Raw genomic sequence first — 22187 nt, forward strand, 5'->3', positions numbered from 1 at the left:
ATGCTGGGGGTGCAGGGAGTTAGACCTCTGATATTAAAGATAGTACATGAATATTAAACCGCTGCACAATCCCTTTAAGGGAAACTGATTAAGTATCCTATGCAATATTCGACCTCTGTATGTGAGGAGTTCCTTGAAGGCTTGACTGTAAAACAATTCAATTGACCAAAGCAGAATTAGTCTGGAATTCTAAGTCAACAGTATTTACTTCTTGGGCCACATGGCAAAGCTGTTCCATCGTAGGCCACGTGGGATGAAATGCACTGGGATGTTTTATTTTTCTGTCCTGTATTGGGTATGAGCATAGTTTGGGATGCCTCCATGTGGCGGTACATCATGAGCCCATAGAACTGCGGAGTACAGTCAGTTACATACACAAGACCTTACAGTAGTTCCAAAAAGTGATCACCTCAGGGCAGTTCCCAGATTAACATAAGGGATCTGGCATCACGCCGCTACGAAACGGGATATCAATGATTATGTGCGTAAGTCTCCGTGCCTTGATGTGCTGACACGGTGCATTGAATAATTGCAGGTTTAATGAAGACATTGTAGGATTTCTTTTACTGTAATTAGACTACTGAGCAAAATTTCTCCAGCGGAGGAAAAAAATAAAAAAAAAATGGTGACAGAAGCGCATTTTAGCTTCAGAGTTTCTGGAAGGCTCCAGGATTCCTGCCAAGTGGTGACCTGACTCACTTCCTCTGTCTCCACCCTGGCTGCTTCCAGAGGAAAGGTGTATGCACTCTCTCTGATATGGTCACCACTGACTTGGGCGCACTGGAATCTGAGTGACGTCACTGCCTCAGATTACATCATCGGTAACCAGCTGGAGTCATGTGCAGAATATGTAGAATGTGGAATATGCCTTGGACATTGCTGGAACCAGACCTGTTGTTATTTATACATTAGGAGGCGTCCATTGTGGTGAGACTCCCATATTTAGACCTCAATTCCACTCGTTCCTTGATTGTGTGGTCAACATGGCACCTTCTGATCATGGCAGGATCTTATGGATGGTTATTTTGCCAAGCACCTATTGCCATCCACTGCTCTTGATGTGTCAATTGCATTTTCCATTGTGTTGATTCCCAAAGTGGGTTCAGTACAGATGGCACATCACCTGGGTACAAGGAGCAGTCATGGCCCACACAGGTAGGGTAATTATGGATAACAACAGTGCATGGACTGATTACTTGTCTTGCGGGGTTAATAGAGGCCTGTGGATATGTGTGCCATTTGTGTCCTGAGCTTTGCCCGACATATATATATATATATATATATATATATATACTCCAAACGTAGGCTCCTGTAGAAGCATTGGTACCAGAAGAGTATACGATGCCCTGTAGTACTAACCCATTGGCACTCATTGTGCTCTGTACAAGGATGGTGCGCACAGCATTGCCAGTTGTGTAATATTTTAGCCTGTGAATTACATACTGTTGCTAAAAAATACAGTCAGGTGGAAGGAGAACATAAGGGACCATCATAATCATTGGTCAATAGTTAGAGATTCTGAGTAACAAAGTGGACAGTCATCAGGTCCAAACATCTTAAAACTGACCATAGACATGAGAGAATTGAAGAATAATTTAGCCTACCGCTCCCCTAACTCCGTCATAAACGTACCCATTCCGGTTGACAAATAGACAACAACTTTTTCGTGACCGGGGTGAAACCTATGGCTCAGGTTATCTTGGAGGAAACTATATTGTATTGGACTTGGTTTGAAATCAAACCATTTTACAGAAGTATTAGGGGTTGGTCTTCCAGTCACTGTAGACCAGAGGTTATCGTTAAATCCCACCGAAATTGGTCACATCCACTGCCAAAAAGTCCAGCTTTAGAGGCAAACTGAGGATTGAAGATATACAAACATTCGCAAAGGTAAACAAGTGACCAGAAAATCCTCATTTTGAGCCGCTCCTTGTTCTAAGAGAGCTTAAAGAAATTGACAGTAAGGACAGTCCATGTTTACTTAGAAGGTGTATGAGAAATGGAAAAAGTGCACTACAGTCTGCTTCAGCAAACAAGACGTAATACGGATTTAGGGCGGCAGTCTCCACCAAGACACCTGCACAGAGGCTCCAGCTCAGGAGAGAACTGTTCTCAGGAACTGATTGCAAGATTGGCAGCATGTGTATTAGCACTACTTCCATTCCAAGGAGATGGTACATGAGACTTCATTATCTGTAATGTTCTTGGGTCGACTTGCCATTTATAGAGAATCTGTCCCCTACTTCTACTGTATGTAACGGATGGCAGTGCTATGTAGTGTTGTCTAACGTGAATAAAAGTATACCTTTGTGTAATCGATCTTTCAGAACACCAGAATATAAACTTTGTATGGTATGCAAATGAGGTCTAAAATGCCCAGAGGGATGTTGCCAAAGGTTCAAGGAGCCCAAGCCCACCTTTCCCCAGACCTCAAGACTGCCCCTTCAGTTGTGCCCAGAGGTATATCTCCAACAGTTCAAAGAGCCCACACCTGCTTCTCCCCAGATCCCAAGCCCACCTTTCCCAAGAATGCCCTTTAACTTGTTCCCATTACCTCTCCTTGTGCCTTCCAGTCCACCCCTTCCTTTGCGATGTCACATACTTCTTTTGGACTCTTCGCAAGATGTTAGCATTTGCCTCAGCAAAATCTCGCCAGACTTCCCTGCTGTAGTCATCGGAGATCTCACCACACACGCACTGCTTACAGTGAGTCCATGCCCACAGCAGGCAGTGCGCAAGATTTCGCAGTGAAATAAACGCTGACAACGTGGGCAGAGTTCAAAAGAAGTATGTGATGTCACAGAGGGGGTGGACTGAAAGGCGCAAGAGTGGGGAGATGCTGGGGCCAAGTGAAGGGGTGTGTTTGGGCTCCTTGAACCGTTGGTGACTACCCACTGGGAACTTTGTACCTCATTCATATACCAAACAAAGTTAATTTTCTGGCTTTCTGAAAGATCGATAACCCAGACAACGGTATAGTTTTAAGCACATTAGACAGCACTACATAGCACTGCCATCGTGACATACAGTAGAAGTAGGTGACCGATTCCATTTAAAGATGTAATTGGGCAAAAAAATACTTAGTATTTATTTACTTATATAATAAGGAAGCTGTTTCAGTTCTGCATGGGTTAACCCTCCGACGCAGCCCAACGTGACTGAAGGCTACGTTTCTTGAAACGTGTTGGCACGTGACTGTACAGAACCTAAGTTCAGTCCCCTTCTTCATCCCAACTCTCCCACCAGAGAGCATCCTGGCAAAGACTATGGTGGCCTGAGAATCACGGGCCCAAGGGGAAGAAGGGTCTGCTAAGATTTGTAGTCTTTTAGCCTCATAGGAGGAAGCCATGATATGGGAAATCCATGAGTAAACCAAGGGGTTTCATTAGGTATGATGATGAGGGAATGGATTTAATAGTGTTTTGGGCATTTTCTTTATTTTTATTTTTGGCCTGTGGACAGACCCTATCATTTGCCATAAAACAGCAGCAAATCGGCACCCCAAATTCACATGGTTATGTGATGACGTCTAAAAACAGCTGAGCAGGAGTCAGGAGGAACTGAATGGCAGTATCACGTGTAACCATGGTATCCCCACCGATTAGCTATTTAAAGGGGCTTTGAGTGCTGTGGGCCTCTTCACTGTGTGCCAGGTGCAGTACCAGCAATTTTGCATTAGCTTTGGATCCCCACCAATCATATCCTGACGATTGGCCATTAATATTAAATAACCCCTTTGACCCCATGAAATAAATGGAGGAATAACATGGCATAGTTTAGGAGTGCACCACTAAATTGTCATATTGAACCAGTGCCGAGAGCCACAACAATGTCTAAAGAGGTTTTACCATTGGTGGCATATTGATAGTTTGTCATAAATGTCTGGTGGGCATGAGTTCCAATTGCAGGACTTTATTAAGAGGTTTGGGGGCTTTCATTGTAGTTAATGGGAGATTATAACGAAGAGAGTTGCACACATGCACGGTCACCTCTCTACCTCATCTATTATTTTCTGGCATGCCAAACGGGGGTCAAACATCTCCCATTCTCCATAATATAGGTAGTCTCAGAGAAGGCCTCACAATATTTCATTACCCACTACTCGCCACTCCTGGCTGCCATGAAAAATGCATGTGAGCAGCCACCAGACACAGAGAAGCATGATGTTGTCCAGATGGTTGGGGGCTGCATAGAATAGTAGACCACAGGTTGTTCACCACTGGTATAGATGGTCACACCACAAGTTTAATTACAATGGGTTGAGACAGCTGGTGTACAAACTTGTCATGGTAAGTTTACATAATTCTGTAGACTTGGTATTCATCGATCCTACAAACCGGATTCCAAAAAAGTTGGGACACTATACAAATCGTGAATAAAAACTGAATGCAATGATGTGGAGGTGCCAACTTCTAATATTTTATTCAGAAAAGAACATAAATCACGGAACAAAAGTTTAAACTGAGAAAATGTACCATTTTAAGGGGAAAATATGTTGAATCAGAATTTCATGGTGTCAACAAATCCCCAAAAAGTTGGGACAAGGCCATTTTCACCACTGTGTGGCATCTCCCCTTCTTCTTGCAACACTCAACAGGCGTCTGGGGACCGAGGAGACCAGTTTCTCAAGTTTAGACATAGGAATGCTCTCCCATTCTTGTCTAATACAGGCCTCTAACTGTTCAATCGTCTTGGGCCTTCTTTGTTGCACCTTCCTCTTTATGATGCGCCAAATGTTCTCTATAGGTGAAAGATCTGGACTGCAGACTGGCCATTTCAGTACCCGGATCCTTCTCCTACGCAGCCATGATGTTGTGATTGATGCAGAATGTGGTCTGGCATTATCTTGTTGAAAAATGCAGGGTCTTCCCTGAAAGAGATGACGTCTGGATGGGAGCAGATGTTGTTCTAGAACCTGAATATATTTTTCTGCATTGATGGTGCCTTTCCAGACATGCAAGCTGCCCATGCCACACGCACTCATGCAACCCCATACCATCAGAGATGCAGGCTTCTGAACTGAGCGTTGGGACTTCGGTTGTCCTTGTCCTCTTTGGTCCGGATGACATGGCGTCCCAGATTTCCAAAAAGAACTTTGAATCGTGACTCGTCTGACCACAGAACAGTCTTCCATTTTGCCACACTCCATTTTAAATGATCCCTGGCCCAGTGAAAATGCCTGAGCTTGTGGATCTTGCTTAGAAATGGCTTCTTCTTTGCACTGTAGAGATTCAGCTGGCAACGGCGGATGGCACGGTGGATTGTGTTCACTGACAATGGTTTCTGGAAGTATTCCTGAGCCCATTCTGTGATTTCCTTTACAGTAGCATTCCTGTTTGTGGTGCAGTGTCATTTAAGGGCCCGGAGATCACGGGCATCCAGTATGGTTTTACGGCCTTGACCCTTACGCACAGAGATTGTTCCAGATTCTCAGAATCTTCGGATGATGTTATGCACAGTTGATGATGATAGATGCAAAGTCTTTGCAATTTTTCGCTGGGTAACACCTTTCTGATATTGCTCCACTATCTTTCTGCGCAGCATTGTGGGAATTGGTGATCCTCTACCCATCTTGGCTTCTGAGAGACACTGCCACTCTGAGAAGCGCTTTTTATACCCAATCATGTTGCCAATTGACCTAATTAGTGTTAATTGGTCTTCCAGCTCTTCGTTATGCTCAAATTTACTTTTTCCAGCCTCTTATTGCTACTTGTCCCAACTTTTTTGAGACTTGTTGACACCGTGAAAATTTTAATCAATGTATTTTTCCTTTAAAATGATACATTTACTCGGATTAAACGTTTGATCTGTCATCTACATTCTATTACAAATAAAAGATTGACATTTGCCATCTCCACATCATTGCATTCAGTTTTTATTCACAATTTGTTTAGTGTCCCAACTTTTTTGGAATCCGGTTTGTATAAAATGTGGCTCATTCCCAGATGAAGGGCTTATCCAGGATTAGAAGAGCATGGCTGCTTTCTTCTAGAAACAGTTCCACACCTGTCCTCAAGTTATGAGCGTTATTGGACCTCGGGCCCCATTATGTTCAGTGAAGATGAGCTGCCAAACCAGACACAACCTATAGAACGCGCAGTTGACCAGAGTCCCGGTTTTCTGTATGGCCAACTGGATTTCAGAAGAGGAGTTGAGTGTAGGTTAATTTGCCCCAAAAGGGTTTTCCATAGTGATAAAATACAGGACCTGAAATGTCCCGTGATGGTGAGGTAGGGGGGAGACATGTTGTGTTTGCCATCTTCTCTGGTGTCAGCCAAGTACCATTCCTGCCTTGTGATGTAATCCGTTTCTTTTGCAGACCACAAAATACATGCGGTCGGGTGCATGAGCCCTAAATAAAAGGGTTAAATATTCAAAATTAAATAATTTTATTTAAAAAAGGGCAGAGGGTGGAGTGAGTTAAAAAAAAAAAATGAATCATTACTCTCCTCACCAATCCTTCGCCACTGCTGGTCCCCCATTGGCCCGGTCCTCACTGCAATCCACTTCGGTGCTCCTGGCACAAGAACTGGCATGGACTTCCCAATCAGCTAATCACTGTCTAAGGTGGGTCACCGTTTTGGCTGAGTTGGCAGTCCAAGCTGTTACCTGTGTGTCAGCGTGGGTGCAGGAAGGGGATAGCAGTGGGGACTTGATGATGTGAGTTATGATTCTTTTTTTTATATATATTTAAAAAATTCCCCTGAAAAACCTCTTTAAAGGGGTTTTCCAATTTCTCAAACCCCCCCACATGTGCCGGGCCCCTCGCTGGTAATATACTTACCCCGCTCCCAGCGATTCTCCTGTTCCCCGCACCGCTGCTGCTGCTTCTTCCTGCACACCGATGAAAACATCCGGTGTCAGGGGGGGAGCAACCAATGGCAGACTGGGACGAGCCCCCCTTTAATGTGCGCACTCATCCTTCTCATGCACATGAGAATTTTTCCTGAGTCCTTGGCCAGAGATCTTTGGGTGCTTGTCCCATTGCGTCATGTCGATGAGCAGGTGTTGTAATGGGTGGATCTCTAACATGACAAACCCTCGGATTAAGCAGAAGGTGAGGTGAGCAGCTGTTGTAATGACATAATTATATAAATACTTGTCTTCTCAGGGTCACACACCCCACCACATACCACAAGGACCCCGAGAACCTCGCCTGTCACTGGGCACCGCGGCATGTGCTGCTGAATGTAACCAGCCTGTATCTTGGAAATACTTAACTTTCTCCCTGGTCTGAATCTCCTCGTAGTTTGAGGAAGTTATTCTCGTAGTCTGAGCCAAGTAAGAGGTGTGACTGCAGCAATCAGAACACGACTTCCCTGAGATAGTTGTGTGTAGACCTTGTCTATGCTTATATGCTAGAAACCAATTACAAACCCATAAAACTATAGTGGAATTGTGTTATTTCTTTTTATTTTTTATAATAATTCCACCCCATTTGGAATTTTGCACATTGTATGCAACCATAAATGGTGCAATTAGAAAGTGCATCTTGTCCTGCAAAAAATAAGCCCTCATACGGCTATGTAAATGAAAAAATAAGTCATTTCTTTGGGAGGACTGGGAGTAGAAAACGAAAAAAAAAAAAAACAGAAAGTTAAATGTCAATGACGTGGGGGGGCTCAGCTTTCCCCCAACAGCAGATGCCAAGGGAAGGAGGGTCGAGTATTTTAGATTTTAACATGCCTGAACCTTTTGTTCTCACAGGAGATAAGTTGCCGCTAGAGGTTTCTGGCGTTGAGAACACGTGCATGTTTGGGCATCAGCTATCCAAGGTGTAGGGGCAACTTTAAACGGAGAGAGGCCCTCTGGAGATCTTGTTTCGACCACACTTTCTCGTTGACTTCAATGGGCGCCATGGGTTGATTTAGGCCCTCTCTGTTGTTAAACCATAAATGCCTACTAATAGTAGCACCCTGCTCCTTGCATAGAGTAAATGTGCCTTTATGGTCCCGGGCTGGCGGACAGCTGATACTTAAGCACCAGCTTTGATATGGTCAATTAGTCCTGCCCTGCTCTACCAAGATCGGACGCTGTATAATAGAGTTTTTCTATCCTGTAAGTAGAGATTTTAGAGAATCTGGCTGCAGCGCCACAGAGCTGACACTCTATTGCTCACAGTTTTTTTAGCTCTACGTTTTGCTCAAGATGATTTAGATGACAGAAGGATTTGTCTGTCTCACCCATTTTGAGAGCGGTGACCTCACAGTTCTGCTATGTTTTCCCTTTAATTACTTTCCTCATTGCTTAACAGGTTTGAAAATTGAAGCCGTTTAGGGCAGTTTTCTATCCAGAGGAAAAACTCCCATCATCCATCTCACGAGGTGGAGAAAGTTTGGATTAATCCATAGTAATTGATGAGATTTAGAAATGAGTAAGACGAGAGGTTGTGTGACTCCGACCCATAAACTTAATTTCCAATTACTGTTATGATGAGCTGGGATTAGGCAGGAGATGGTTACAGGGCAGGTTTACCTTTCTAGTCCAAGTCTTCTCTCTCTCTCCCTGCGTGGTTTCCAGGGTCACCTTCCAGAAACCCCCAAATTGAGGCAACTGTAAATTGGCTTGATGGGTCCACCAGTAGATAGTACTCAGTCAGTCCCACTGAACTGTGGTGGACAGACTTGCATACTTCTGCTCCATTTAGAGAGGGGACTTGGGGACCCTATGGCTCTGCTATCGCTGGAGGTCCCAGTGGTCCCACGTTTGCCCTTTCATGGGGGTAGCCCCTTTAAGTAACGTCAACTGAAGGCAGCAATTTTGGCAAGAGCGGCCAACAAACAAATGTGTATGGATGGGAGTGTCCCAACTCTCCTTAGAGGGATCAGACATGTTGACATCCAGCCTGCCCAATCTTCTGTTACCACGAGACCTGAAGTTAGGTGTGAAAAGTACCTCCTGCTGCATGGGGGGGAAAAAGGGAAGAGACAGGAAATGAATTCCAGACTACCATAGACTCCTGTAGACAATGCAGCTGAACTGAAGTCACTGATCCTGAGTAGTAGCATAGATTGTATTCTGGCCTAAAATAGTGACATCCCGTGTATGGAACGTCTCTGCTAAGGCCAGTGATTGGCTGCAGCGGTGATCTGTGTGCACAGAACCTCCCGCTGCAGCCAGAAAAACAAATGGCAGCGGTGAGGACCAGAGACTTTCCGTGCATGGCTGAGGCCAGCGATTGGCTGCAGCTGTGATCTGTGTGCACAAAACCTTCCGCTGCAGCCAGAAAAACAAATGGCAGCAGTGAGGCCAGCGATTGGCTGCAGCGGTGACTTGTGCACTGGACATCACAGTTGCAGCTGACGTCAGCAGCGTGAGGAAAAGAGCACAGCGCTCGAAGAAACAGTGGAGAAAATGGGTGAGTATTTGTTATGGTCTTCTAAAGGGGTGGTCCTCTTGAAGAAGTCTATCTACATTAGATTGTTGCCTGTGCAATTTGTTCACTTAAAGGTGTTATCTCTTGATTAATGTAAAAAATGAAAATCGGACATCATATAGCACATGACAATCTCTGTCTAACAAGTCAAGAACCAGCGCTGTACCTCACAAGGATCCTGAGATCCCCCCCCCCCATTCATTGCTCAGGGAGGGTGCTTTCTGCTGCAGCTCTCTCCCTATCACAGCTCAGGGGGCGTGTCCTTTCTGCTGCAGCTCTCTCCCTATCAGCACTCAGGGGGCGTGTTCTTTCTTCTGCAGCTCTCTCCCTATCACAGCTCAGGGGGCATGTCCTTTCTGCTGCAACTCTCTCCCTGTAACACATCAAATAGGGATGGTGGCAGTCAAAGGATGGAACTGAGCATATGCAACCATATGCATATATAATGAAAAAAAGAGAATGTCTCACAACTGGAACACTTTTGTAGCGGAAAGTAAATTACAAAAGTAATTTTTCATTTAGAATTTTATTAAAATAACATGCAATGGTGGCACAACCCCCTTATTTTGCAATGTCTACTCTATGTGCAAGAAATACTAACAACTGATGATGTGTTTTTTTGTTTTGTTTTTTCTCTCCAGGAAAAGACCTCTCTTCTCGCAGTGACACCGACCTCGCCTGCATTTTTGGAAAGCGAGAGAAGGTTACGAAGTTACCACAGGTTCTGTATCATTTTCTATTTCTGAGGCCTGGCGTCCAGTACGTTTTGTTCTCTGACCTGTTCACATCGTTGCTGTTCTCCTATGGTGGAGAAGCTCATTTTCCTCATCTTTGAGTAAAAAAAATTCCACCCGACTCCAAATCTGGCAAACAGAATACTGCTGGATTTACACGGCCCGATTCTAGGGCCTATTATGGGGAATGACCGTTTCTACAGACGCTTGTTTCTGATATTCGGCCCTTGTAAAGGTGTCGTGGATCACCCCATGAATAATCAAACTACTCGTCCTTCTGGTGACATGATCTTTCATGTGGACGCTTTGGTCATCGTTTCTGGGCAGCAGATGGTGCTGTGTGAACAGTGCTCTGCTGCCCAGAAACAACGAGTTTGTATGAAGATGATTGCAATAGCCACCACTCGTCTTCATGCAGTGGAGGTGATCAGACAATTATCAGGAAGGAACACTTCCTGCTCGATAATTGCTTGCTCGTGCATGTAAATGTGGCTGTACTCTCCAGCAGAAATATAATCAGTGACTTCCATAGTCAATGGTCACATGCATCTATGCCCCTTTTGATGCCCCTCCTAATCTTATTGGCCCTGGCAGCAGCTGCCTGACACTGGTTTCTACAGCTTAGTTTGCTGTCCACTAAAATTCCTAAGTCCTTTTCCATGTCAGTGTTACCCAGTGTTTAACCATTTAGTATGTACGGGTGACTTGCATTATTCATTTGTCAGTGTTAAGCCTCATCTGCCACTTCTCTACCCATGCCTCCAATCTATCCAGATCCATATGTAGTCTACTGTCCTCTGTAGTGTGTGTGTGTATGTGTATGTGTGTGTGTGTATATATATATATATATATATATATATGTCGTATGTATATATAGTGTACTGTCCTCTGTAGTATGTGTATATACAGTGTACTGTCCTCTGTAGTATGTGTATATACAGTGTACTGTCCTCTGTAGTATGTGTATATACAGTGTACTGTCCTCTGTAGTATGTGTATATACAGTGTACTGTCCTCTGTAGTATGTGTATATACAGTGTACTGTCCTCTGTAGTATGTGTATATACAGTGTACTGTCCTCTGTAGTATGTGTATATACAGTGTACTGTCCTCCGTAGTATGTGTATATACAGTGTACTGTCCTCCGTAGTATGTGTATATACAGTGTACTGTCCTCCGTAGTATGTGTATATACAGTGTACTGTCCTCTGTAGTATGTGTATATACAGTGTACTGTCCTCTGTAGTATGTGTATATACAGTGTACTGTCCTCCGTAGTATGTGTATATACAGTGTACTGTCCTCCGTAGTATGTGTATATACAGTGTACTGTCCTCTGTAGTATGTGTATATACAGTGTACTGTCCTCTGTAGTATGTGTATATACAGTGTACTGTCCTCTGTAGTATGTGTATATACAGTGTACTGTCCTCTGTAGTATGTGTATATACAGTGTACTGTCCTCTGTAGTATGTGTATATACAGTGTACTGTCCTCTGTAGTATGTGTATATACAGTGTACTGTCCTCCGTAGTATGTGTATATACAGTGTACTGTCCTCCGTAGTATGTGTATATACAGTGTACTGTCCTCCGTAGTATGTGTATAGAATATATATATATATATATATATATATATATATATATATAATCTGTGAGAGAGAGCTGCCCTCTGTAGTATATACACAGTACTAGGGTTGTTTTAAGGTATTGAAATTTCAATACCCAAGCAATACTTTTATGCCAGTATCGATTCGGTACCGGGATGTTGATTTTTTCGATGCTAGGCTGCGCTACTGCACAGTCTAGTATCTTCTCTCATGAGAGAACATGGCGCTCGGTGCGCGCTATGTTCTCTCAGGAGGCAGGGAATCCCTCCTATGAGGCGGCTGCCGCTGCCAATGAAGTGAGCGAGCTCTGAAGCTGCCCGCACCACTGCCACCAATGAATGTGTGGCTAATTAATGCAGGAGGGGGCGTCTGCGCATGCGCGCGCCCTGACGCGGGGGGGCGGGGCTTGACCCGGAAGTCGGGCTCAGCACCGATGTGTGCCCCGGCGCGTCCTTAAACTATAAATGGGGCAGAGGGGGGGAACCCAGCCGGCTGATGTGGCACACAGTGTGGTGCTGAAGAAGCTCTTGGTTCCAGCAAGGATGTCAGAGCCTGCAGATGGACGCGCCGAACCCCTGGAACCCTCAAGGCCCGCGAGTCCGGTACTAGTCCTGAGGAGTGGGGGCTAAAAAGAAAAGGATCTTTTGGTGAGATGTACCTTTTTCTTACTAATGGGGTGTTATCTGCTTGATTTGTGTAGGTGGCAAAGACCCCCAAAAAAGCGGCCTCTAAGACGAAGCATAAGGAGTGTGCAGGATGTAAGGCCCCCCTAGCTTCCTCCTATTCTAAACCGTTATGCACTCCATGCATCGATAAATTGGTGGTGGAGGAATCCCAGAGCCTTTCTAGGAATATGCGATCTTTAATAAGATCTGAGGTGAAAGCCTCCTTAAAATCCTTGAGTAAAAATCGCCCGCAGTCTCCGGAGAAATCTCCGGATATTAGGGATTCGGATATAGACCACTCTGACGTGGAGGAGAGAGAAGCAGGCCAGTTACTCTCTAATGACGCTGCTTCGTCAGCAGAGGAAGAAACAGGGGGTTCCTATTTCTCACCCGAGGATACCCAAAACCTCCTTAAAGCAGTCAGAGCAACTATGCAGTTAGAAGAAGCGAAACAAGCTAAGTCGACAGGCATTAATTAAAAAAGAATGGAAGAATCCTGATAGGAAGTTTTTTATTCCAAGCTCCGTCAAAAGGAAATATCCTTTTGATGAGAAAGTAGCAGCCTGTTGGGACAAGGCCCCTACGGTTGACGCTCCGGTGGCGAAGATTGCAAAAAAATCTGCGCTACCGTTTGATGATCTAGGTAGCCTGTCCGATCCTCTGGATAAGAAAGCGGACTTTTACTTAAAAAAGGCCTGGGAATCATCCTCTACCTGCTTGAGACCAGCGGTTGCAGCATCATGGGTCTCTAGGTCACTGCATATCTGGCTGGAACAGCTAGAACAGCATCTCAGTGAGAAGAAGCCAAGAGAAGAGGTTTTGGCCTCCCTTCCCACTTTTTTTTTCCCCACGGATATAGTTAGGTTCTCAGCCAGATCATCCGCTATGTCCAATGCGGCTAGAAGAGCTATTTGGCTGAAGTCCTGGAAAGCTGATCAGGGTTCTAAAGCTAGGTTATGCTCTATCCCCTGTGAGGGTGACAGGCTCTTTGGATCTTCCCTCGATGATATACTTGAAAAGGCCTCGGACAAAAAGAAGGGTTTTCCAGCTCCTCAACGCCCTCCCTTTTTTCATAGATACCAAGGTAAAAGGCAAAAGGGTAGGCAGTATGATAGAAGGGAAAAGGATAAATTTCCTAAGAAATCCGGAGGTTTCCTTTTTAAATCCCAGGATACAAGACCCAAAGATAAGCAATGACGCCGAACCCCAGGTAGGGGGAAGATTGTCTCTCTTTCTCCCAGCCTGGAAAAACATAACCAAGAACGGCTGGATCTTGGGAGGGATTGGAGAGGGGTTCCTGCTGGAGCTCCTGTCCCATCCCCGGGATTCGTTCATTCTGACAGATTACCCCAAGGATCTAGTCAAAAGACAAGCCTTAGAGTCAGAGATCCGGCTGCTTCTGCAAAAAGTGGTGGTTGTCCCGGTTCCGCAGGCAGAGAAGGGCAGGGGGTTTTACTCCCCTCTTTTTTTAGGGAAAAAACCCAACGGCTCCTTCCGGGTAATCCTAAACCTGAAGAAGTTAAACAGATTCCTCAGCTACAAAAGATTTCGTATGGAGACCATAAGATCGGCCATAGATCTCCTATCAAAGAATTGCTGGATGGCGACTCTGGACTTAGAGGACGCGTACTACCACGTGCCAATTCATGTGTCCTCCCAAAAATATTTGAGGACAGCAGTCTGGGTTCAGGGAGAATGTCTGCACCTGCAATACAGAGCCCTGCCGTTTGGGGTTTCTCAAGCCCCCAGAATCTTCACCAAAGTGATTGCGGAAGTTGTCTCCTTTCTGAGGTTGTCAGGGGTTCCGGTGCTGCCATACTTAGACGACTTCCTGTTTATTTCCCAGACCAAGGAAGGCCTAGTTCAAAACATCGAAGTTTCCTGCGCCCTGTTAAAGAGCTTGGGCTGGAAAATAAATTGGGTAAAGTCTTGCCTAACACCATCTCAGAACTGTGTATTTTTAGGCATCCTGTTAGACTCCCGAGTAGAAAAGTCCTTCCTCCCGTCCGCCAAGATATTCTCCATCACGGAGCATGTTTGGGATCTTTTCAGATCCTACCTCTGCTCGTTCAGGAGGGCAATGGCGGTGCTGGGCCACCTGACAGCAACCTTTCCAGCGGTCCTATATGCGCAGGCCCACACAAGGAAGCTACAATCATGCATCCTGCGCCAATGGGACGGCCGCAAGCAGTCGTTGGACCGTTGCAGTCGTTTTCCACTTATCCGCAGAGGCGAGAGTGTCTCTCCTTTGGTGGACTGTGACAGAGAATCTCTCAGCTGGAGTACCATGGTCCTTTCAGGATCCGATAGTATTAACAACGGATGCCAGCCCGTGGGGTTGGGGGGCCCACTCGGAGAACAAAGGTTGGCAAGGGAGGTGGGATTTGAAAACCAGAAAAGCCACCTCAAACTTCAAAGAGTTAAAAGCAGTAGAGATGGCCCTAAGAGCGATAGCTCCGGACATATCCTTCAGGAACATAATTTTATATTCGGACAACTTAACTACAGTGGCATACATCAACCATCAAGGCGGAACAAGGGTACCTTCTCTGGCAACTCTCTGTCACCAGATCTTTCAGTTAGCAGAACAGAAACATCTATCTCTGTCGGCAGTCCACATAAAAGGAAAGGACAACATAGTAGCCGATTTTCTGAGTCGCACCCAGCTAAAACAGGGAGACTGGTGCCTAAACCCAGAGGTCTTCTCCCAGGTAACGCAGAAATTCGGCCTCCCCACGGTCGACCTGTTTGCCTCCAGGAAGAACAGGAAAGTGGAAAGGTTCTTCTCCATAAATCGTCTGGACGATCCAACAGCTTTGGACGGTTTGGCACAAAACTGGTCTCAGGAGGAGGGTTACGCCTTCCCTCCGTTTTCCCTAATCCCGCAGGTTCTGAAAAAAGTCCAGAGGGAGAAAACGACAATTACCCTAGTGGCCCCAGTGTGGCCGAAAAGGTCCTGGTACTCCAGCCTCCTAGACCTAGCAATAGCCCCCCCTTGGATACTGCCCCCTCGGGAGGATCTATTATATCAGGGCCCGATCCTGCATCCCAATCCAGAGATTTTGCATCTGGCAGCATGGAGGCCGAGAGGGAGATTTGGTTAGGCCGGGGTCTGTCCCAATCTGTAGTATCCACTATGTTGGGAAGTAGGAAAGCCACCACAGCCAAAAAATATATTAAGATTTGGGAAGTCTTTTCCTCCTTTTTAGGGATCAGTCCTGACCCCTTTTCTCCTCCAAATGTCTCTAGGGTCCTAGACTTTCTACAAGCTGGCTTGGATAAGGGGCTTAGGGCTTCCACCCTAAGAGTACATGTGGCAGCCTTGAGTTACTTCTTCGATTCTCAGTTGGCCCTGCACCCTTGGATTAAAAGGTTTCTGTCAGCAGCCTCCAGGATCCGCCCTTCGATAAGACCCTTGTCCCCTCCTTGGGACCTAAACACGGTCTTGACGGCCCTGTCACAGAAACCTTTTGAGCCCTTGTCTGACATACCCATAGACATGCTCTCCTTTAAGATGTCATTTTTACTGGCCATTACTTCAGCTAGGAGAATCTCAGAGATACAAGCTTTCTCGGCCTTTCCTCCTTATACCCAGGTCTTGGATGACAAGGTTATTATTAGGCCTCTCCCGTCCTTCCAGCCAAAGGTGGTCTCGGACTTCCATAGAAGTCAGGATGTTATCCTTCCATCCTTTTGCCCTAATCCCTCTAATAGTTTAGAAAGGGAGTATCATTGCCTGGACGTCAAAAGATGTCTGCTTGCCTATTTAGAGTCTACCTCGGCTTGGAGGTTGGAAGAAAACCTCCTTATTCAGTTTTGGGGTAGGAATAAGGGGCGGAAAGTATCCACGGCAGTTATTGCTAGATGGGTGAAAAGGGCCATTTCCGAAGCCTATTTAGCGCAGGGTCTCTCCCCCCCTTCGGGGTTCGGAGCCCACTCCACCCGAGCGGTAGCTACGTCCTGGGCCGAGAAGGCGGATGCCTCCCTGGCTCAAATTTGTAGAGCAGCAACTTGGAGCTCTCAACATACTTTTTTGAAGCATTACAGGCTCCAACTTCATACGGATTCCGCCTTTGGTAGGAAGGTGCTTCAGGCGGTTGTCCCCCCTAGTTCTCATTAATAGTCTATCTCGCATGGGGTGCCGTCATGGGTGAGGGGAAAACAACATTGCTTACCGGTAATTGTTTTTCTCGATACCCATGACGGCACCTCCAAAATTTTCCCTTCCCTATATAAAAAAAAAATAAAATAAAAAAGGGAGCTAATGGGCTTAGTTCCCCCTTATTAGGTTATATGCGGAGTAGCCCGCTACTGCCTATAGGTTTCTGAGGGTTCTCTCTTCAGTATTGTAGAGATATAATGTACCATATTGGATCTCTCTCTTTCTTTCTTACGTGTATTCACCTCCGGAGTACTGTTTATTACTATCACTGGTGCTTGGTGGGGGTGTGAACCTTTTATCTTCTCAGGTTTCCTGTCCCGGATGGGAGGTCCCTGGTCGCATGGGGTGCCGTCATGGGTATCGAGAAAAACAATTACCGGTAAGCAATGTTGTTTTCTTGCCTTATAAATGGGGTTGGGACCATCAGTTGCGTTGTGGAGAAGTCAGGTGGATACACAGCTGATAGTCCTACTGAATAGACTGTTAGCTGCATTTTTCTTGCCATAATACAAATTCTAAGTAAAAAAAAAATGAGTGTCCATCATTACTTTAAGAAATGAAGGTCAGTCAGTCCGAAAAATTGGGAAAACTTTGAAAGTGTCCCCAAGTGCAGTCACAAAAATCATCAAGCGCTACAAAGAAACTGGCTCACATGCGGACCGCCCCAGGAAAGGAAGACCAAGAGTCACCTCTGCTGCGGAGGATAAGTTCATCCAAGTCACCAGCCTCAGAAATCGCAGGTTAACAGCAGCTCAGATTAGAGACCAGGTCAATGCCACACAGAGTTCTAGCAGCAGACACATCTCTAGAACAACTGTTAAGAGGAGACTGTGTGAATCAGGCCTTCATGGCAGAATATCTGCTAGGAAACCACTGCTAAGGACAGGCAACAAGCAGAAGAGACTTGTTTGGGCTAAAGAACACAAGGAATGGACATTAGACCAGTGCAAATCTGTGCTTTGGTCTGATGAGTCCAAATTTGAGATCTTTGGTTCCAACCACTGTGTCTTTGTGCGACGCAGAAAAGGTGAACGGATGGACTCTACATGCCTGGTTCCCACCGTGAAGCATGGAGGAGGAGGTGTGATGGTGTGGGGGTGCTTTGCTGGTGACACTGTTGGGGATTTATTCAAAATTGAAGGCATACTGAACCAGCATGGGTTTTGGGGTATCAATGACCCCTTCCTCAGTGCCAAACCACTTTGGAAGGGGTCATTGATACCCCAAAACGAGTCTGGTGAGAGAGGACCCCATACTTGTGATCACTCAAGAAGCCATACAAAAATCCTGTGCCAAATCCCCATTGCAGGACCGTCCGCCACGTGAGTGGAGAGTGGAAAATTACAACACATGACCCGACATTATAACGAAGGGTCGATTAGTTATGCACTTGTTGTCTATTTATTATTCCTTTTAAGTATATATTTTGTGTATTGGCCTCTGTAGTGATTTTACAGTTTTGCACCATCTGCAAAAATTGGTGATCAGCCTGGTCAATTCATTAATCCAAGGCCACGTCATTTTGTAGAAGTTTCCACGTCCACGGCGGCGTCTGCTGGTTACAATCAATGTACCAAGTGCATTAGCGGATAGTGGGAGCCACATATCACACAGGGCATAGCATTTATATGTATAGGAGTCAACACCCGGGTGATGGGTATTTTATTGATTTAGAAGAAGTTAAGTGTTTAGTTATCAGACTGTTGTCCTTAGACCCATCAGATTGAGGTCCTGATCATGTGCTGCTTACAAGAGCAAGGCAGAGAAAAACCAGTCCTGCACCCGTGTCCGTTAGACATGATCAGTACAGGTTACTGGCCCTTGGATATAGGGTGCTTACATTCACTGACAGCAAGCAGAGATCTTGAAAATGGAGGACAGAATTTATCATTTCTCTGACCTTAAAAAAAAAAGTCACACATTGCCGGTTTTGCACCAAATTTTCTATTTTTTTCCAATTGTATGCACTTCTCACCATTTAAAGTGGGTGGGGCATAGTCAAGGGGTGGGGTCCCCCCCACAGATGGACATGTTTAATGTAATCCATGACAGACACTCTGTTGGATAGGCCAGGTAAGCAATCAGTATTTGGGGCTGGAGGGGGGGTGGTCTCCCGGTACCCTGCTGATCATCTGTTTTGCACGTGTCTCTTCATAGTAAAGCTGCGAGCACAGCGCCGTGCAGTGGTATAGAGGCCGTGCCTGGTATTGCAACTGAATCCCTTTCACTCTAACAGATGTGACCGATGGACATGCGAGGCCGCAGCAGTCGTGTGGGTCTTTCCAGCAGCTGATCGTCAGCAGTGCCAGGAGTCGGATCCCCACCGATCAGGTCCTGGTGACCTGCCCTGAGGACTGTGGCGCGGTGTGTGACATGGGTTGTCCATACGCTGGAGGTCAGGTTTATAGTTTCAGGCTTTATTTCAGTGGATCTGCTGTGTAATCTCCTGAGATGCTTGGAGAGGTGGGGCAGGGTGTGGTAACCCGTTCTGAGATGGGGTTTGTTTTTCTTCTGCACTGGAAATCCTCACATAGTTTTCGAAGTGCTTAATGTGACAGACACGCTGCACATCGACCTGTGACTGCGGGGGCAGTTGTGCAATCCCCACGTTACACCATGTGCACACCTGGCCCAGAGACGCTGCATCCAGCTGTGCCCGGGCGATTAATCCTACCTCGGACGTTGTGCGAGGAGACCGTCCTCTCTGGGGGTCCCTTCATTACTTATGATAAATGAGCTTTTGGAGGCTGCGTAGGAGAGCCTTCCTGAGCTCGGCTGCTCGAGAGCGATCCTGCAAGCTGCTGAAGAAAGAGCCAAAGACAAACTCTCCTTAGCAGGTGGTTAATCATTTTTTTTCTTGTTTTTTTAGTGTAGTGGCCCTTTAAGACCTGCCAGCACCGTAGTTCGCTATGTCAGACCTGGTAGCTTTCACAAGGCCTCCCCCGTTGCATCCAATCAGAACCCTATTGTTGGAGAACGGAGGGAGTCCCCTCCATCTATCCCTCTTGGATGCAGTGGTCACTACCGATTGTGGCATCTGGGAGGTTAAATGACTGGGATCTAAGTTATCTCGGATCGGAGCGCTGTACTCAACTATCCTCTGCTTTCTGGTAGAGAATGAGTGGAGCAGAAGGGCGCATGCATGGCCTGCCGCTCCATTAGGACGAGCGCTGTGGAGGTCCGGGTGTTCCCTAGGATAGGGGATAACTTTCATAATTGGCGCAACCAAGGAGTTGGTGGTGATTCTAGAATCGAAGGGGTGCCATGTCTCCGTTTTTTACCAGCTACAGTGCCACATATTCGGCTATGGCTTTTCCTGCTGCTGCACCACAGTCCCATTCATTCGGACCCCACAATTAAATATTGATGGCCTAACCTAAGTGTAGGCCACCAATACTCTTTTTAGGCAGTCAGCTCACAGCGACTATTCGTAATGAGGACCCCTCGCCTCTCCTGACATGTCTGTTTTAGGAACTACTTGCATTCCCCATTCTGTAGTATCTCTACATAAAACACTCTATTGCGCCATCCCTCTATTATCACTACTAGTATTTAAGAATGAATTGCTGGCACTTTGTAATAAAGGTCCAACTGGGGGTGAGTCCCTGCACAGTCTGACACTGCTAACACTGATTGGATAGTGTCAGACTGTGGAGGGAAACTCCCGCCCCAACTGGTAACACCCAGCTGGACCTTCACTGCAAATGGCTTGCAGTGCTTCTAGTAGGGATAACAGAGGAATGGCACAACATAGAGATTTAAGAATAGATGCTCCAGAATTATTGTTATATGGGGAATGCAGGTAGATACTGAAACAGCTCCTCTTTCTTGACTGTGGATACAGAGACTGTACATATGGATAGGTTTCAGGTTCCAGTCTGATATCGTTGCAAAGGGGTGTGATTATTTACGCAACCCCAATAAATTTAACTAATAACCCTTTCATCTACACATCCGAGCTTTGTATAGTATTTTATGTCACCTTTAGGTTTTTTGGATTATATCCCGTTAGGGCATAGTCCGCCATGGGATCCGCCAGTCTCTTCTCGGGTGTGCGCGGCAGCTGATGAAGTTGCTCTCGTCCATGCCCACTCGTTCCCCGGCTAATTTATTTCTTCGTGACCATGTTTGATCTCATGATTCATGGTGGCTCTTCGGCCTCCACAACCTTCCTCTCACTGCTCATTTGCAAACAATAGACAGAGCGGCAGTGCTGGACCTTAAATTGGGCAGCTTTACGCATCTGTGGGGAAACATACAATTTCTGTTCAATATTTGAGATCAATTCAATTGTTGCCGCAGAGAAAGCGAGATCCATATTGTGGTGAGCCCTGTCTTATCTCACTGGTTTAACTCTTAACCAACCATAGGTAACACTAGAGTTTGACCTTGTAGATGCAGAAGAGTTGTACCCTCCAGATGTTTATTGCATGCAGTGTTTTTGTTTGTGTTGTTAGGTAGCTTTTATAGGGTCGTTGGCATTTTTGTAGGTGTTTTTCTCCATTGGACTCTCAAAAGCACATGATTTTAAAAAATGGGGGGTTACGGCACATTAGACTGCAAGAATAGTAAAGCCTTCAGCAGATGCAGAAGCTTCGAGAGAGCTCCAACGGACCCTTTTAAGAGTCAATGTGGTCTATTGGGCCATAGTACAGCAGAACCATGTTGACTTGTTTCGCACATAGCAATATGGAAATGTGCCAAAAAAATCCAAAATTAAATGACTGTGACGGGAAGATGTTAAAGGCCAGTCACACCTTAAGTTTCCTTTTACTTAAAGGGGTTAGCCCCTCTCATACTTTGGTGATCTTTCGCTAGGATAGACTCGCACCCATCTCTAGAACGCACTCTGCAAAGTGAAGGAGAGCGGACTGCGCTCGCGAGGCCGCCCTCCGTTTATTGCTATGGGACTGGCGAAAATAGCTAAGCGCTGACTCGGGTACTTCCGTCTGCTTTGTTGAAGTGAATGGAGCGGTGAGCGGACTCGTGCTGTGCGTTTCTTATTAATTTCTATGGGACTTCCGGAAATAGTCCAGTGCGGCTTTGCAGGCTACGTTCTAGAGATACGACCTCTGGGACCCGCACCTGTCAGACATTTCGTGGCATATCCTAGCGATATGCCACCAATGTATGAGATGGGCAAACCCCTTTAAGGCAGCCATACACATGAACTGTCAGCCGAATGCTTACTTCATCGACAGTCTTTCCTCCCGATTTCCCTCATAAACATGCATGCTCAGCCTGTTGCTTATCAATGGGGACAGAGGAATACGCAGACCCTGTAAGACACTTCTGGTGGCAGCTTATTTCCCTTGGGAGCATAGGATCCTGCGCTCCCCTAAATCTGTTGTCGGGGAGAGTCGGAGGCTTCCATATAGGTCGGCCGATCCTGCTGAAGTCAGCTCTATCTTCTCTGTATATGGTCACATTCAGCATTGTCCGATGATGGCACTGGTGCCAGTCTGTCAGCTGGGCCGCTCAGAAGCGTGTTCCTACTCCTCGGTGCAGGTCGACTTCCATCGGCGTAATTTCTGGAGGAGCCGGCACTGTATTTTTATAGATGAGCTCCATTTCCGTTGTGAGCAGGATAAATAAACTTGTAAAAGTTCAGGATGTGCTCGGCACCAGTTACTGCCTCGTG

General features: G+C 46.0%; 1 protein-coding gene across 1 annotated transcript in view; it reads left to right on the forward strand.

Annotated features, from left to right (window-relative positions):
* The window catches only part of PINX1 (PIN2 (TERF1) interacting telomerase inhibitor 1), a 136258-nt gene that overhangs the window by 36292 nt on the left and 77779 nt on the right, over positions 1-22187 (forward strand). Inside the window, exon 6 of the mRNA XM_044290592.1 lies at positions 10018-10097. Coding sequence (XP_044146527.1) covers positions 10018-10097 — 80 coding nt within the window. The remainder of the gene's footprint in view (positions 1-10017; positions 10098-22187) is intronic.

Source organism: Bufo gargarizans, chromosome 4 (genome assembly GCF_014858855.1).
Source record: "Bufo gargarizans isolate SCDJY-AF-19 chromosome 4, ASM1485885v1, whole genome shotgun sequence".
Taxonomy (NCBI): Eukaryota; Metazoa; Chordata; class Amphibia; order Anura; family Bufonidae; genus Bufo; species Bufo gargarizans.